The sequence below is a fragment of the Sclerotinia sclerotiorum genome, genomic scaffold (genome assembly GCF_000146945.2).
Source record: "Sclerotinia sclerotiorum 1980 UF-70 scaffold_8 genomic scaffold, whole genome shotgun sequence".
NCBI lineage: Eukaryota > Fungi > Ascomycota > Leotiomycetes > Helotiales > Sclerotiniaceae > Sclerotinia > Sclerotinia sclerotiorum.
In genome coordinates this window covers 1,031,381-1,046,270 of record NW_001820828.1, presented here as the reverse complement: position 1 = coordinate 1,046,270, position 14,890 = coordinate 1,031,381, and the positions used below count along the sequence as shown (strand labels likewise).

Here is a 14,890-nt window from a genome sequence, read left to right as displayed (position 1 = left end):
AAATAAGTAGCTTACTGTGTTCGTGGAGAGTTTTCTTCCTCAGCTGTAAAGTAATACCTTGCGAGCTCGAGCTTATCATCTATTATATCATTCTTTACTTAAAAATTGATTGATTATTTGGGGGCCGGAATCTCACTTAATGTGGCTGCTGCATGTTAGTACGCCAACCAACCTTGTATGCTGTTGTAACTTGTCAGATCTTTTTAGACTCCCTCTTCCTTGTGCTGATCCAGGACTCCGTAGAGAGTGGCTGATATTGAATGGAATGTGTATTAGGGTTATTTTATTGAGAGTCTTTTGGTGCTTGGTATTAAAATGAAGTATGACGGTTCTGAAGTCCGAACTGTAGATACTATTTTGGTAGCAAGTATATTTTCTGCGCGAACTAAAGTCGGTAGAATAATCAATCCATTGAGATTATACAGCTGCTACTGCATATATACGTATATCATGGATAAGTAGATGAACAATAACCTTAGCATAGTTAGCGAAATGTACAAGAAGCAATCGCAAGCCATACATACGAAAAATTTGAAAAGGAGTATCTGTATGTTCATGTTCATTCAATGATATCTCCCATCCTCCTTTCTCACTTAACAATCAGTCAGTCCTCCCACTTTCGCTTTCGCTTTCGTTCTGCAAATACTTAGATACACACCTCCCATCATTAAATACAAAACTCCAATTATCCAGATTAGCGCGACAAGAAGATCAAACGGTGCTACCTAGAACCTAGTACCTCCCGACGAAAATCCAGCCCCCAACCACCCCACAAGAAATCAGCAATAACAACATACTCCATAGAAACCAACGTTTCCAACGGGACCCCACCAGTCCAAACGAGCAAACCAATCAAAAACTTTTCCAAAAAGGATGGATGCTTGTAAAGCCCGCTTGTTACCTATAATACAATAGTATCACACACTATCCCCCAAAAAAGGAAAGTAAAAGAAATAACCTTAATCCCTATCCCTACAAAGCCAGCTCGCTTAGTGGCGACGGGAAGGGGCTTGGAAATTTTTGAACTTACTTTGGCAGGTTTAGGTTTAGGTTTCGGTTTCGTTTCTTCACTTTACCTCTCTAGAGTACTGTACGGAGGTAGAGTACTGAATCCATGAAAAAGGAATCCACTCACGGAAGAACAGGGAGTAGAAATGATCCTTCCCCGTACCGTATGGCGGTAAGGCATTCTTCTTAAATTTGTGGTTACTCCGTCCGTATGTATAACTTATAATTATAAAGCCGAAGGGCGAGATTGGGTATCAGGAACCCTGTGCTGTCTGTCTGTTCCCTGTGGATAGATATATGGATGCGAAATTCGAATAATGGAATAGAATACTAAAATTCCTTACAATGTAACCTCAATATCAACAACGTGTATTCTTAAACTCACGTATGGATAATACTTGGGTAGTAGCTAGCTAGTCGCGGGGAAAATGAAAAATGATGGTTTCGAGACCCAGCAACTTTGAGTGCTGTGTTGTAGCGCATAGTGCATGGCATGGTGCTTAGCGCATCCCCCTGGCTACTGGATATGTACAGATGAGTAAGCAGCGTTAACTACTCTCCTACTATACTTTCACATTAACCATTTGAAGAAAGTGCTCAATGTGCCAAGGATGGAAAGTACCATTTCTCTCCGACGGTATGGGAAGGTAGAGTAGATTAGATTGGTCTGTCTATATGTGAGCACATAATGAGAAAAAAAAATGAGCGATTTTTTGATTTCGGTTGCCGAGATGTTTGTTCATCGTTGTTGTTCGTTTATTCGTTCATTCAAAGTTCAAACATTTTTGTTATTGTTATTATTGATTAATAGTCACGCTAACTAATTAACTCAAAAGACTAAAGAACGAGATCTACAATTAAAGATTCGTGATCGAAACTTAGGAAGTATGGTTCCATGAAATAACACAGTAAACGGTGTGCTAAGCCACCTTATCCACCATTAACCGTCGAAACCCTCGGACGGGTTTTCCTATGCATGGTTCATCCATTCATTCATTTCATTTCATCGCCATCTGCAGGTATCCGCTTAGAAATGGAAGAAATATTCATATGCATGTGAATAACATCAAATAAACTCCTCTATTTCTATTTCTATCCCTATCTATCTATATCTGTAAAATATACACACATATTCGCAGTACATACACTTTCCATTCCATTCATCACACATTTAAGCATAATCATCCGATCAATATCCGACCCAAGTTTCAACATCCATCGATATTCAATCATCTCTAGCGTACCATGTAATCGGGTACGTAAATACCTAGATACCTAGGTAGATATAGGCTACATTTGGAAAGGTACTATTGATCGCTGTTCCAAGGTAGGTGGTATGCATGTTACCCCAGCTATATATGTTAAGCTTAATTATTTTGATGGTATGGTATGGTATGGTATGGTATGTTGATTTGGTGGTTTTGCGTTATATATGTGCGTGCTATCTGTGGATTTGAGAGGGTTGAGTATTCTGCTTTTGTATACTGTAAGGAGGGGAAGGGGGAAGAAATGTTATTGATATCTGATCGTTGAGGTTTGGGATTTAGGATGTTATGTATGTAAGGTTACAGGCGGGGTTGGTAGAAGGTTATTGTGATGGATCAATAGCTCAATAGTCAATAGCTCAACTCCATATCCTAACCCGATATCCCAACTCCATACCTCACCCCTTGCCCAGACACCCCTTTGCCCAGCTCACCTCCTCACCACACCTCAGCCCAGCACTCCCAAAAACCACCCTCCTTCAAAATCCCCTCTCTCCTCTCCCCTTCCCCCTCTGGCCCCAGGAAAATCTTCCTATATTACCAGCTCCCTCAAACCACATACCGTAACAAATTTCACCACAGCCAGTTCCCCGCTTGCAACATAGTACCCTTATACATATATACGTGGCGACGTCTGGGTATGGGAAGTACCGGTTATATGTATGTGTATATATATATATATTCGCGCAAGATTCGATATCACATTACTATTGAATTTTAAGATGTATATACTTTTTTCATAGTAATAGCAATCAATAACCACAATTATAAGAATAATAAAAGTAGAAGTAATAACGAATATCATATAAATAAATAAATATATATGTATATATATAAATATAAAAACTCAAACTCATCCCCATCATTCATTCCCACCAGGAAAGATCTCTCGCTCTCTCTACTCTAAACCCAAGTTCCCAACCCAAAAAAATGCATATATAGAAAAAACCATCATACATAATACATATATATATATTGCCACCAATTTTCAACGCGGAACGCCGTTCGCTATGCTGAGATAAATGTGCCGTCAGTCCATACCGTAAGGATCCTTCCTTCCTTCCTTACTTTACCGTTAGCCTTAGCCCCGAGTGCGTGAATGATCTGATCCCCACTCACTTAGCACACCAACGCCGAAATCCCCCTAAAGAACGAAGAAAAAGAAAAAGAAGAAGAAGAATAATAAAAAAGAAAGTAAAGAAAAACAATCATCTACCACTCAGGTAAAGGAAGAGCACCTCTTTGTATCCTCCACGCATTACTTCTATCAACAAATCCTCGACCAAGTAACCAACCCCATCTCTCTAACAAAGGTTGCGATATTTCCCACGCCATTTCATTATAAGGATCTTCTCCCCAGATAATAATCTGACCAATATCCTCCGCTTCCCCAATACAACTCCCAAAGTCCCTAATGAAGCTTTGCGTCACATCTTGGGTTAAAGTCATGAGACGATCGCGTAAAGAAGGAGAAGCAATCATATCAATAGCATAATAGTGAGCGGTTGCGAGTTGCGATTTATTTGGCTTGAGAGTGGGAGGGAGGATATCGACCATGGAGTGAAGAAGAGCGAGATGACGATCGGGAGAGGAACCATTTAAAATTGAAGGATCGGAAAGGAGCGGATGGAAAAGCTCCCGGATTTGAGTGCGACTTTTCTTGCGATCGTAGGGCAGCATAGCCATGGAGATACTTCAGACCCGTTAATACCACGAATAAGCTGCGTCGTCCATAGGGCCTACTAACTTTTGTCCTGAAGAAGATGTCCTCGATTGTTGGTCAGTGACGTTTGCACGTCCGCCCGCTTGAGGAATATTTAGAGATGGGTGTTGAAAATTGGATGTCCCCATTGTAGTTCGGGGTGAGTACCCTGATATATCAGGTGAGCTTTGTGAGTTATGTGGACGGAGGCCGGATTGATGTACCATATTATATGGCTGAGAAGATAGAGCCGCGGAATCGGTATACGCATACGTAGATGGTGAAATCATGGCGGTCGTCATTGGCATGGAGCCCATAGACATCATGTCTGAACTCAAAGAAGCTGGAGGACTACTAGCATTTGAAATAGAGGCACCAGAAATGGATGGGGATAAAGAGTACTGTCGGTGATCGGACGAAATCGGTCCTAGTGGTTGGAGTAGGAGACCTTGTGATGTTGAACCGTAAATTTGTGCTCGGAGAGCTTCATTCTCTCGTCTGAGTTCATCATTTTGATATCTTAAACGTTCAATCTCTTCCGATTGCTCAGAGCTCTGTTCTTTTTGGGCTTGCTCGAGATTCTTGAGGTGTTCCTTTCTTCTTCGGCCTGGTAAATTCATCATTAGTTTCAATAAAGGTAATGTAGACCACAAAGTGCATACGGAATTCTCTTTGTGCAAGACGATTGTACTATAACTTTTTATCAGTCCGTGTATGGTAGTTGCCTAATAGAGAGTCAACATACCTCGCGCTTGCGCTCTTCTTTATCCGCTGATGAATCCATTGATGTTGTGTAAAAGTACTGCCCAGAGTTGTAAATAGTGGATGTGAATGTGGTGGTCATGGTTATGTTGGGTGATGCCTAGATGATATATAACAAAAACGGTCTGATGGGAAAGGACACTGAGTTATACCGGCTGTTCCTTCAGGTCCGCAGTTCAGTGAGATCATTATATCCTTGATCACTAGCATTTTCATCCTACCAAATATGCCTTCTAGGCGGGCGCATGGATGGTAACCAATTCAGGAATGGGGCATGGCATCGTGCTAATCCTCAGCCTTGAATCGCTAGGACTATCCCTGGTGTTTCCAGAGGTGGGGTGTCCCGACCGCTTCAACAACACGCTCCACCCGTCAATAGTGATTAGGGGGGTGTGTAATAATACTCTGTATAGATGCCATGCGCCTGAGATTGGACTCGACTAGGATTAAAATATAAGCGAGAAGGTCAGAAATTCAAAACTTTCTCCATGGTTCGTTGGAGGAGGCTAAACGGAAGCTCCTAAGCCATTGGCTCACCAGCTCCATTCCCCTCGGATCATCTAGTATCATTTGGTGTTCATTTAAAGCAAATCTCGACAGGAGCTAAGAGCCGCGTAATGATACAACACTCTTCCTGCTTGCTTTAGCTTTCTCATGTCAACTTTAGGTTTTGATCACAAAGATTGTCCCGACATACTATTAATCACCATCTACTTTGGGGTAGTGCCACCACCGCGGTGAAAGTATGATTTACCAAGATCTAATTAATCGTTAAAATTGTTTTCCACGGAGCAGTCGATGATCATCTGGCATGAAACGCACTCACAGTAACACTTTGGAAATATAGTGCAGCACTGCCATAGCTGATGATAGCGAGCCATGCTGCAAATCCGGAGGCTCAGGTAGTGCTATTTTCATCCACTGATGTTGATCCTAAGCTTAGCATTGAGGATAGACATTTGGACGGTGATGTGTTAAGCTCCGTCAGGGTCAAAGTATGATGATCCTTCGAGATGATTTGTTGAAACGGCTTCAGCTTTGCATAGAGCTTTGAAAGTTTTAAAACGATGCAGCCAATAATAACATTATTTTAATACACTAATAAACCTACACACACATTTTGAAGGGAAGCTAATTTAAACTCAATGTCAAAAATCGGAAAACGAATCTTGGTATGGGCATCCCGCTGGTTTTTGGATCGCTAGGGAAAGTAAGAGAGTGACTAGGGTAATCAATCAGTTCCTTGGGTCAACATTTTAAACATTGAAAAGGTTTTGTGGAACGAAAAATGATTCTGAAGTTATTGAACGATGATTTATTTGTACATCCGAGTCTATATTCTTACGAGAGTCTATATCCATTGTTAGTACCTTACTGGGGCCGTACCATTACCGTCGGTATATCCATCGTATTCTCAACGGTATTCCCAATTAAAGGTCACCTTAGCAATAATACATGGGAACAAAATTACCGACTTGGTTATTCTTGCTGGCATAAATGATGAGTGATATTGACGTCGAATTAACGTTGTCGCCACATAAAGTCGTGAACCCAGCAAAATTAAGAATTTCTAAAGTTGCATCGGGTATTTTTAGATATTTCGTCAAATTGTTCCTGGCTCCTGGAATTTGGACCTGAATTTAACTTGAATTTACCTCACTACTACCCTACAAAATACCCGATGTATAACCAACCCTACCTAGTAGATGCTATTCGTGTATTGTATACCTAGCCATCCAACCTGCAATCTCGATCTCGATCTCAACTTTGATGTTCAAGGAGGCAATGAGATGTACTCCTTACAGAAAGAGTACTGACTGACTGTAGTTAGCATTGCGTCGAGTCATTGAAAGGACACAACACCAAGAAAAGTCGTCCCACAAAGCCACCGAGCGACGAAAATCTAAGACTGGTTTAGGGGCGCAATGGGTTGTCAGCCTTGCCTTGACGCCAGTAGGAATAGTGTGATGATGGAAGATGGATGTGGGGTAATGAAGTCTATAATTGAGAAGTATCAAGTATCAAATAACTAGTGAGTGAGATGGGAGTAAGTAGCACAAGATGAAATGGGAAATGGATCTGTGGTCAGATCGCCACGACCGCTCATGATTAAGATTTCGAGAAGATCGTTCCGAAGTGCTGGTATGGTATGGTATGGTATGGCATAGTGGTAATACTATAATATAAGCATGTCCATGCAGCTTACATACACATCACATCAGATTCAACGACAGTAATAACTGATGCTAACTCGTACGTGTATAAAGGTCACGCAAACATGATACTTGTACGCGTAAATGTTTTGAAACAGATTCTGAGGTCAGAACCCAAAATAGGATTGTTAATCTCTGTTATTTTTCGGGCTGAACGTGTGAATGTTTTTTGCTTCTTGAATGTTTACTCTATCGCATCGCTGTGTTTGCGGTATTAATAACCCAAAGGGACCTAACGTCGTGGTACTGAATAAATGTAGCTACTTGGTATTGTAAAGAGTACTTTTACTGCTGTACCTACTCGGGAACCTAGTCTGTCCATGACCTTGATTAGGTTAGCATCACTAGGCAGCCTTTTAACAGTTTGATTACCATGAAAAGTCTAATAAGGCCATGCAGTGCCAGTTACCAACTGGGTAGAATCGGCGTAACGCTCGAGACGCCGCACGCGAGTACCTACCCTAGTAAGATACACGGCCCATCATCTGGTTGTAGATCAAAATTTAGTGATGATACTAATCGCAAAGGAGTAAGTATGGTGCGAAACTACTTATTAGCTACTATTACGGAGTATTGTGTGTTCAATCTGTTCATCACTACTTCCCAGCTCCTTGGATCTCAAGCTTACATTCATAACTAAGGTTATGGATGTACATGTGACGGTACGGTCATTGGTGACACAGACATGAGTACTAAGTACGAAGTATATATCTAGGTACTATTGGATCTCCGATGATACTGCTATACTAACACTATAATAACACAAGCGGATATCGATTACGAACTCTAGCAATCTTGTCCGCCAATGGTTCGCTAGGGACATCCAAACCGGGTCATTTTAGCTACGTAAAACTGCTTTCTTGTGCAACTACATACATGAGCAACTAACGCACCCTCCTATATCGATACAATTCCATTAAACTAAAAATTATCAGGTTCAAAGTCAATGAATCTCGCCATTGACCATGAGTCGTTATGCGAAAGAAATTTCAATTGTAGAACGATTAGCTATTACAATCCAGCGAATCTGGCTTTATCCCTCCTTCTCCCTTCCTCCATCTCTCCCTCTCCCATATCCCATATCCCATATCCCATATCCCATATCCCATATCCCATATCCCATATCCCATATCCCATATCCCATACGCTACCCCTAGTATACAAACATAACATAACATATATACATACATACCCAAAAACCAGCACAAACAAACCCAAACGCAAAGAATATACCCCAACATCACCCCATCCCTCACTATCCCATCCCCTCACTATCCCACTCCCCCACTATTCCATCCTGCCATTATCCTATCCTATCCTCTTACTATCTCATTCCACTACATTACATCATAATAACAAACCATACATATATCCACCATAGTCCATTCTCCTACTATCCCATTTCATCCTCCCCCATTACAAATAATTTTAATTCTTAATTCTTAATCCCTAATCCTTTATTCTTCATCCTTTATTATCATGATTATTATCATGATTATTATCATTTATATATCCCCTGATTCATGTATGTATATATATATATATATATATATAATACTACATCTCAATATCTCCACATCCAGACATCCAGACATCTAGATCACTATTGAAGGTTACATAAATACCAACTGACTCTACTACTATCAAATCTATCATATCTATCCCCTCTACCTACCCTAAACATCCCATATTTCCAAGTCATTAAAAGGACCAACCTTGTTTTTCTTTTCATCTTAATCAGAAAAAAGACATCTATTATCTACTGCTTTGCAATAATAGCATACAATTACTCATAAAAACATATAGTAATATAGACCATCACTTTTGTTCTATTATTAAAATCGAGCTATATACTTTTAAAACTTCATTAGGTATCTCGAATTATTGTCGTTGAAGACTCCAGTCTTCTACTACTGGGCTACGCTTTTAGGCGTTGAAGCCTTCTGAATATGCAAATCGCTCTAAACAAATTCCAAAACTTTTCTTTGTGTTAGAAAGAATTTGATATTTATGCGTCCTGCGCCCATCTTCTCTCTCTCAAGGGCATTTCCTTGCCAGAAGCCGCTCGACTTCCATCATTCTCCTCCCTCCAAGCCCAATATTCTCCTAGTCTCATCTCTGCGTATGCAGCATAATCAAAATCTATTTGAGATATCGTGGCCTGGATCAAGGCCCAAATTCCCCAGTAGAATCCGGGAACTGCCCGAAATATATCCACTTCGGTAAACATTTTCTGAACTTCTGCTTCCTCATCATAAGTTTGCTTCAAATGAGCAAAGTAACTTCGGATATATTCGTGAACAAAATCGAGTCTTTCCGCGCGTGAGGGCAAATATTGATATTCGCAATCAAATCCTCCCCACTCCGCAAAATGATTGGCAATATCAAATGCTGCTGGAGATGGTGTTGCATATTCGTAATCGATGAAACTGACTGTCTCTACATCAGGCGGGGTAGTGATGCCAGTAGCTTGAGGTTGCACAATAACATTACCACTTAGAAGGTCGCAGTGGGCAAATACAAGCTGGAGAATGTTAGCACGATTCTTGGCGACGGGGAGGCTACAGCAGGAGCTGCATCGTTATGGTAGCACTACATTGCCTGCAAAGACAACTATGGTCGCATCGGGTTTCACGAAGGTCACTCACGCTATTTTCACCAAGACCCGGTCGATTGCTGAGCTCAGCAACCAAGCGAGTTAATTCCTTTTGCAAAGTTGCCTGTCGAGTCTTTTCTACCTCTGATCCCACTGGAAGTGCATATATCCATTTTTGCATTACCGTCCAAACATTAGGGGCTGGCTTGCCAGGAGCAATGTTGTCAATAGCAGTTTGCAGAGCAGGATCCATTTTGCTTGATGTAGCTGGAAAAGCAAATTGTTCACTACCATTTATTTCTGTGGGTTGAGCCTCACGATCCGCTGAAAGACACGGAACAACCGCATGCCACTCTGCCAATCGTCTAGCTACTCCACGCCAAATCCTTTTTTCTCTGAGGTCTGCAGGACTGGTGACCGCTCCTCTAATGAATCGATATAGCATTCCATTCTTAAATCGGGCAAGCAACGCTGGTGCTAAATTGAATTGCGTAAGTAATTCGTGATTTTGAGTCTCGCGCTCTCGGTCAATGATCAAATCGGTTCCTTGACCATAAGCCCGCAGCAGAACTGCCTCATTATCAATCTCTTCCGCGGAAAGCCCAGGTCTTTTGTTGATGACCTTCAACAGGGTGTTTGTTATGCCATCCGTAAATCGTATAAATTCTATCTTCCCATCAGTTCGTCCCCAATCGGGGCGCAGTGTCAGGATTAGACGTAGGGCTGATGTCTGCGACTCGGCGGAGTTGTAAGAGAGGGGGATGAAACGAATCTTGCCAATGGAAGCATTTGGAGTTGATGTTGTGGCCATTGTGTTTTGTTTTACGAAAGGAATCGGCCGCTAGCGAAAGGATGCAGAATCAACGTAGACTTTCTGTTTCAAAGCTATTAATAATTTCCAAATGATAGGATGAGATGACTGACCTAGTGAATCAGGGTGTGTTTTAGATGATAGGACTCTGAAGCTTTGAAGACTCAGTAATACCCTACACGATTGACCCAGCGATAACGTCAGACAAATGACAGTTGAATTTCTGCAGATGGCAGATAGTTGATGCCCCAGCTTTACCAAAACTTTCGAATATATTAATATCCCCAAATATTGTAGCTGGACGAAGAGAAATAGGGGTATCTCTAAAGAATATTGTTCGTCCTGTTCAAAGTAGTTTGTTCTGTAGTTTTGGAGTGCTGCAATGTAATTGAGGGTTGAACTCTTCTGGCCAATGTCTCAATGTACTTGAAATGGATAATGCTCTAAGGGTAAGGAACAAAATAAAATGGTTGTGAATAAGGAAGAAGATGAATGAATGTGAGATAAGAGGAGGGGATTATGAATTTCCTGTCATTTTCCAAAAAGGGTCTCGTGCTTTTTAGGAAGACCCTTACAATTATTCCGCTTAGGCCCAGGAACATTCCGCATAATCTCAACAATCGGGAAGGTGCGTTCCCGCACTAGAGGCGGACTAAGATCAATTAGGTAATCGTTAATTATTTACATGTGATTGCGTTTGTCAGTCTAAGTACAAAACAACTTAACGTTTTCCGGTGACACCTTCGATCGATCTAATCTAATCTACTTATCCGAGTACTAATAGGTCTATAATAAGTATCTGTATAATCACAAGTTTATAACAGAAGTATTGCCTCTAACCCGAGCTAATCTATGAATTACCAGCAAGTGCTACTAATCAGTAAATACACACAACAGAAGCACTACCATCAAGATATACAAATTATACAATGAACATCACCTTGCACATTTATATAGAATCAATTTATTCATTCCATTTCCTCCTTACTACTCCCATCTTCTCGAAAAAGGAATGTATGTATACACATAAGGAAAATGCTGGCTTTGCTTGTTAGGTTCCCAACGCGCTCGCTCTCATGCTCACAAAGGGAATATTCAGTGCTGAAATCAATCAAGAACCAACCACCCATCCAAATCCAAACCCTACCCTGCCCCAAAGTGTAAAACGATAGACAAGAAATACAGATGAAAACATAGATGCATAAGTCATACAGGCCTTCATTGCTTCAATTCCTTCTCCATGCATCCCGTACAAAGCACAATAATTTCACCACCGTCCCCCTTATTTCCCCTCTGACAAGGGAAAATCTGCCCATCATCGAATCCACCCGCACAGTGCCCGCATCTAAAGCATTCATCATGCCATTCACCACCTAACGCTTGAACGTACTGGCCTAGGACGGCTTTCTTGCATTTTTTACATTTCGGGGCCTTGCGTTCCGTGCGCTTGGTCTGGCATGAAAGGCACCAGGCATATCCATCTTTTTCGATATGCGTCATTCCTTGTTCGAAAGGGTCTCCACACTCGGCGCAAAAGAAATGTCCATAGTGCCAGTGCTCTCCAAGTGCAACGGCATGTTCACCGATGATGGGGGTTTTGCAATGTTTACAGCGAGGGGCATAAAGTTCGTGCCAGTCGAGATGGCAATAGAATCGTAGTCTAGCATCTCCGTCTTCGGCTTCTGTTTCACCTTCAGTATCGGGGATGATTTCTCCCTGTGCACGACGCTTGATACGATCGAGACGTGCTGCGCGGGAGATGGCGGGTTCTGGGCTGATTTCGAGATCTTGAAGAGCGGTACCGCATGTAAAACATATAAAGCATTCCGGATGGAAGCGCTCGGGTATACCGCGAAGGGCCACTACTTTTCCTTCAATTGGCAATTGACACTGGTGGCAAGTTGCAGTGGCTCGACTACCTACCGCAGGAGACCAGTGGCCTCGAGGAACAGGCGTAGGGGCTTGTCGTGGGTTAGGACGTTTTGAGGCAGTCTTCGGATCTGGGAGGGGCCTTGCTTTTGATTGAGACGATCCAGGTTCTGAAATTGTGGGAATCTGAGGCTTGGACTGAGATACTGGCTCGTTGATGGTCGGAATATTTATCGTTGGTACAGCTGATGCTGATTTGGTTGAGCTTGACCCTGGTTCAATGATCGTTGGAACACTAGGAGCCGAAACGGAAATTTTAGGGGAATCAGGAAAGCTTATGGTAGGGACTGACGGTGTTGCTGAGACATTTATATTGGGCACTGGAACGTTCACTTTGGACGGTGCACTAGAATCCTTGTTTGATGCGATAGGCGTCGGACTTGGTCGAGCAGGTACGCTTTGCTTTTGGCTATTTGGACGGCGATCGAACGGCGATCTTCTTCGCACTTCTGGCTTGTCATCAGCCTCTTGCGGCTTCCAATTTTTATCAAAGCTTACAATAGGTCGGCCAGGTTTATCACTGACTGCAGTGGGTGTGGGGAGTTTTGGGCTGCGGTCACTAAGACGCATACTTGTCGCTTGACGTATATCATCACCTCTGATCTCAACACCATTCTTTTTTGGGACATCTTCCTTCTCGGCTTCTGGTACGTTCGCTGGGGGCGGATTTGCAGTGTATACAGGATTTCTTGATTGCGTTGGTGGATTCTTATAGATCTCGGTTGTGGAAAGCTTCTTGGTGATTTCAGGAGGAGAACTATTCGATCGTTGAACATCGCCCGAAAATTGGACACGATTGAGAGGGTTCCGGGGTTTGGCTTGTAGGGCAGAGGCAGGACGACCATCTAAAGTTCGACCACGATCGGAGTCGCTCGTGGTTTCTCGTTCTGGCTCCTCCCAAATCTGTTCACCGGTAAAGCTGCGTTTGATCTCTCCGCTAATATTTCTCTTACCACCACCGCCCATTTTTCTTCCGTGTTGTAATCGGCTAACACCACCGTAAGTTTTGGTAGCCGCTTGTTGAGCCATTGCATCTCGACCAGTATCTAGAGATCCACGTAACGTTGATTCTGCAGTAACGCCAGCCTTGATTGGGGACGGAGGTGTTGAACTTCCAGAGCTCCTTTGTCCTTCATCATCGCTACTGGTTGAGTTTGTCCTTGGAACTGTATCCCTAGCAAGTCCTGTAGCCATAACAAGGCCTCCGTTGCGTCCAGCGCTTTGTGTCCTCGCGTGTGCATAACTGTTCTTTCTCAAGTGATCTTTATATCGATATGGCGCGTCAGGGTTCTTGAATTTTTCCCCAAACTGGTGGACATAGACTAACTCGGATGCTTCCTCTTGGGCGGCATTGTGAATTCGCAGTTCCTCGTCATCCTCTCCTTTCATATCCATGTCCTCCATAGCCTCTCGTAGAGCTACTGCCTCTTCCTTTTCCATCCATCTCAGACCACGTTCTATATATGTAGCACTAGGTACAACTTCAGAGGGTTTGAGAGGGGGCTCTTGAGATGGTGGCTGAACAAGTGATCGACCTGCTCTCGAGCTGACTGATGAATATGATCCGAGGGAATTTCGAGCTGGTCGGCGCGAAAAGGAACTTTCGGGTCGCGGTGAAGGATCGACAGAAGCTGGGATCTCTGGTGGGACCGGGGTGCTAGCTGATAATATCGACGATAGTGAATTCGATTGTCTGCGTTTACTTGGAGGGGCAGGTCTTGCACCACTCGGGCGTGTAACACGATTATTTCTTAAATCTGCCAAGTAGTCCGCTGCGAATTGTTAGCAGAGAGACAAGACCATTTTCGAACCTCTCGAATTTCTCATGTAGGTGTAAACCAGAAGAGAAAAATCGAGCTCACCAAATTGATCATTTGACATATATGACGGCCCAGGAGGAGAGACCTTACGGTCGGTTTGCACTTTGGATTTTTCTCTTAACAACATGGTGAATATTAGAAGGTAAAAAAGTTGGTTCTCTTCCAAACTAACAATTTTGACAAGGCAGAGAAGCTTTAAGTATGGTAGGCAGTGTAGGTGGATTCGTTGGCGGTGTGTGTTGCGTCAGAGGTTGTATCCAATGTGAAAGTTCCAAGTATTTGTGATAACAATATTCGAGGTATGATTCGTGGGTCAATACTGGTTGGGTATTGAAGATGGTGAAGGAGGGAGAGAAATTGAGGAAATTATAGAGGGGAGAGGGAAGAGAGTAAAGGGAAAACAATGTTTACCAACAAAAGATATTGATTGTAGAGATTGTACGGAGCAGAGAGTGCCAAGTAATAATAATAACATATACTTGTTATAGGTCTGAGATATTGTGAATTTGAGAGTAACAGGAAAGTGAGTCAAATATGAATTGTATCACTTTGTACTTTTAACCTTTTAAGTTCTCTCAGCTGTCTTCTATACAAATGAATGACAATGTTTCTATTTCGCTTTATCGTTTATCGCGCCGCAGTCAACAATTGGCTGGGGCTAAAACAGTCGTCGCAGCAACAACACTTGGGGAAAACATGCAAGCAGCAAGGGAAAATGTATCAATCATTCATTCATTCGCTGATTCGTATCATACCAATTGTGAAGATATATTACTTGCGTAAT

The 14,890-nt window shown here is 42.4% G+C and overlaps 6 protein-coding genes across 6 annotated transcripts; 2 read left to right on the top strand and 4 right to left on the bottom strand.

Annotated features, from left to right (window-relative positions):
* Window positions 1-310: 310 nt before the first annotated feature.
* SS1G_06705 (predicted protein) lies at window positions 311-1,503 on the bottom strand (the record flags this gene model as incomplete). The annotated part of the gene is made up of 4 exons (XM_001592414.1): window positions 311-352; window positions 798-901; window positions 1,136-1,209; window positions 1,394-1,503. 4 exons carry the CDS (start codon window positions 1,501-1,503, stop codon window positions 311-313), a joined length of 330 nt encoding a protein of 109 aa, XP_001592464.1.
* Window positions 1,504-1,709: 206 nt separating this feature from the next.
* Window positions 1,710-2,624, top strand: SS1G_06704 (predicted protein; the record flags this gene model as incomplete). The annotated part of the gene is made up of 3 exons (XM_001592413.1): window positions 1,710-1,758; window positions 2,340-2,410; window positions 2,556-2,624. The coding sequence occupies 3 exons, from the start codon at window positions 1,710-1,712 to the stop codon at window positions 2,622-2,624; spliced, it is 189 nt and encodes a 62-aa protein (XP_001592463.1).
* An 861-nt stretch (window positions 2,625-3,485) lies between these two features.
* SS1G_06703 (predicted protein) lies at window positions 3,486-4,759 on the bottom strand (the record flags this gene model as incomplete). Its single annotated transcript, XM_001592412.1, has 4 exons — window positions 3,486-3,966; window positions 4,249-4,582; window positions 4,638-4,665; window positions 4,721-4,759. The coding sequence occupies 4 exons, from the start codon at window positions 4,757-4,759 to the stop codon at window positions 3,486-3,488; spliced, it is 882 nt and encodes a 293-aa protein (XP_001592462.1).
* Window positions 4,760-6,237: 1,478 nt separating this feature from the next.
* Window positions 6,238-7,740, top strand: SS1G_06702 (predicted protein; the record flags this gene model as incomplete). Its single annotated transcript, XM_001592411.1, has 5 exons — window positions 6,238-6,322; window positions 6,569-6,690; window positions 7,211-7,284; window positions 7,350-7,414; window positions 7,718-7,740. The coding sequence occupies 5 exons, from the start codon at window positions 6,238-6,240 to the stop codon at window positions 7,738-7,740; spliced, it is 369 nt and encodes a 122-aa protein (XP_001592461.1).
* Window positions 7,741-8,958: 1,218 nt separating this feature from the next.
* Window positions 8,959-10,357, bottom strand: SS1G_06701 (hypothetical protein; the record flags this gene model as incomplete). Its single annotated transcript, XM_001592410.1, has 2 exons — window positions 8,959-9,474; window positions 9,599-10,357. The coding sequence occupies 2 exons, from the start codon at window positions 10,355-10,357 to the stop codon at window positions 8,959-8,961; spliced, it is 1,275 nt and encodes a 424-aa protein (XP_001592460.1).
* A 1,218-nt stretch (window positions 10,358-11,575) lies between these two features.
* On the bottom strand, window positions 11,576-14,233 carry SS1G_06700 (hypothetical protein; the record flags this gene model as incomplete). Its single annotated transcript, XM_001592409.1, has 2 exons — window positions 11,576-14,058; window positions 14,149-14,233. 2 exons carry the CDS (start codon window positions 14,231-14,233, stop codon window positions 11,576-11,578), a joined length of 2,568 nt encoding a protein of 855 aa, XP_001592459.1.
* Window positions 14,234-14,890: the final 657 nt, after the last annotated feature.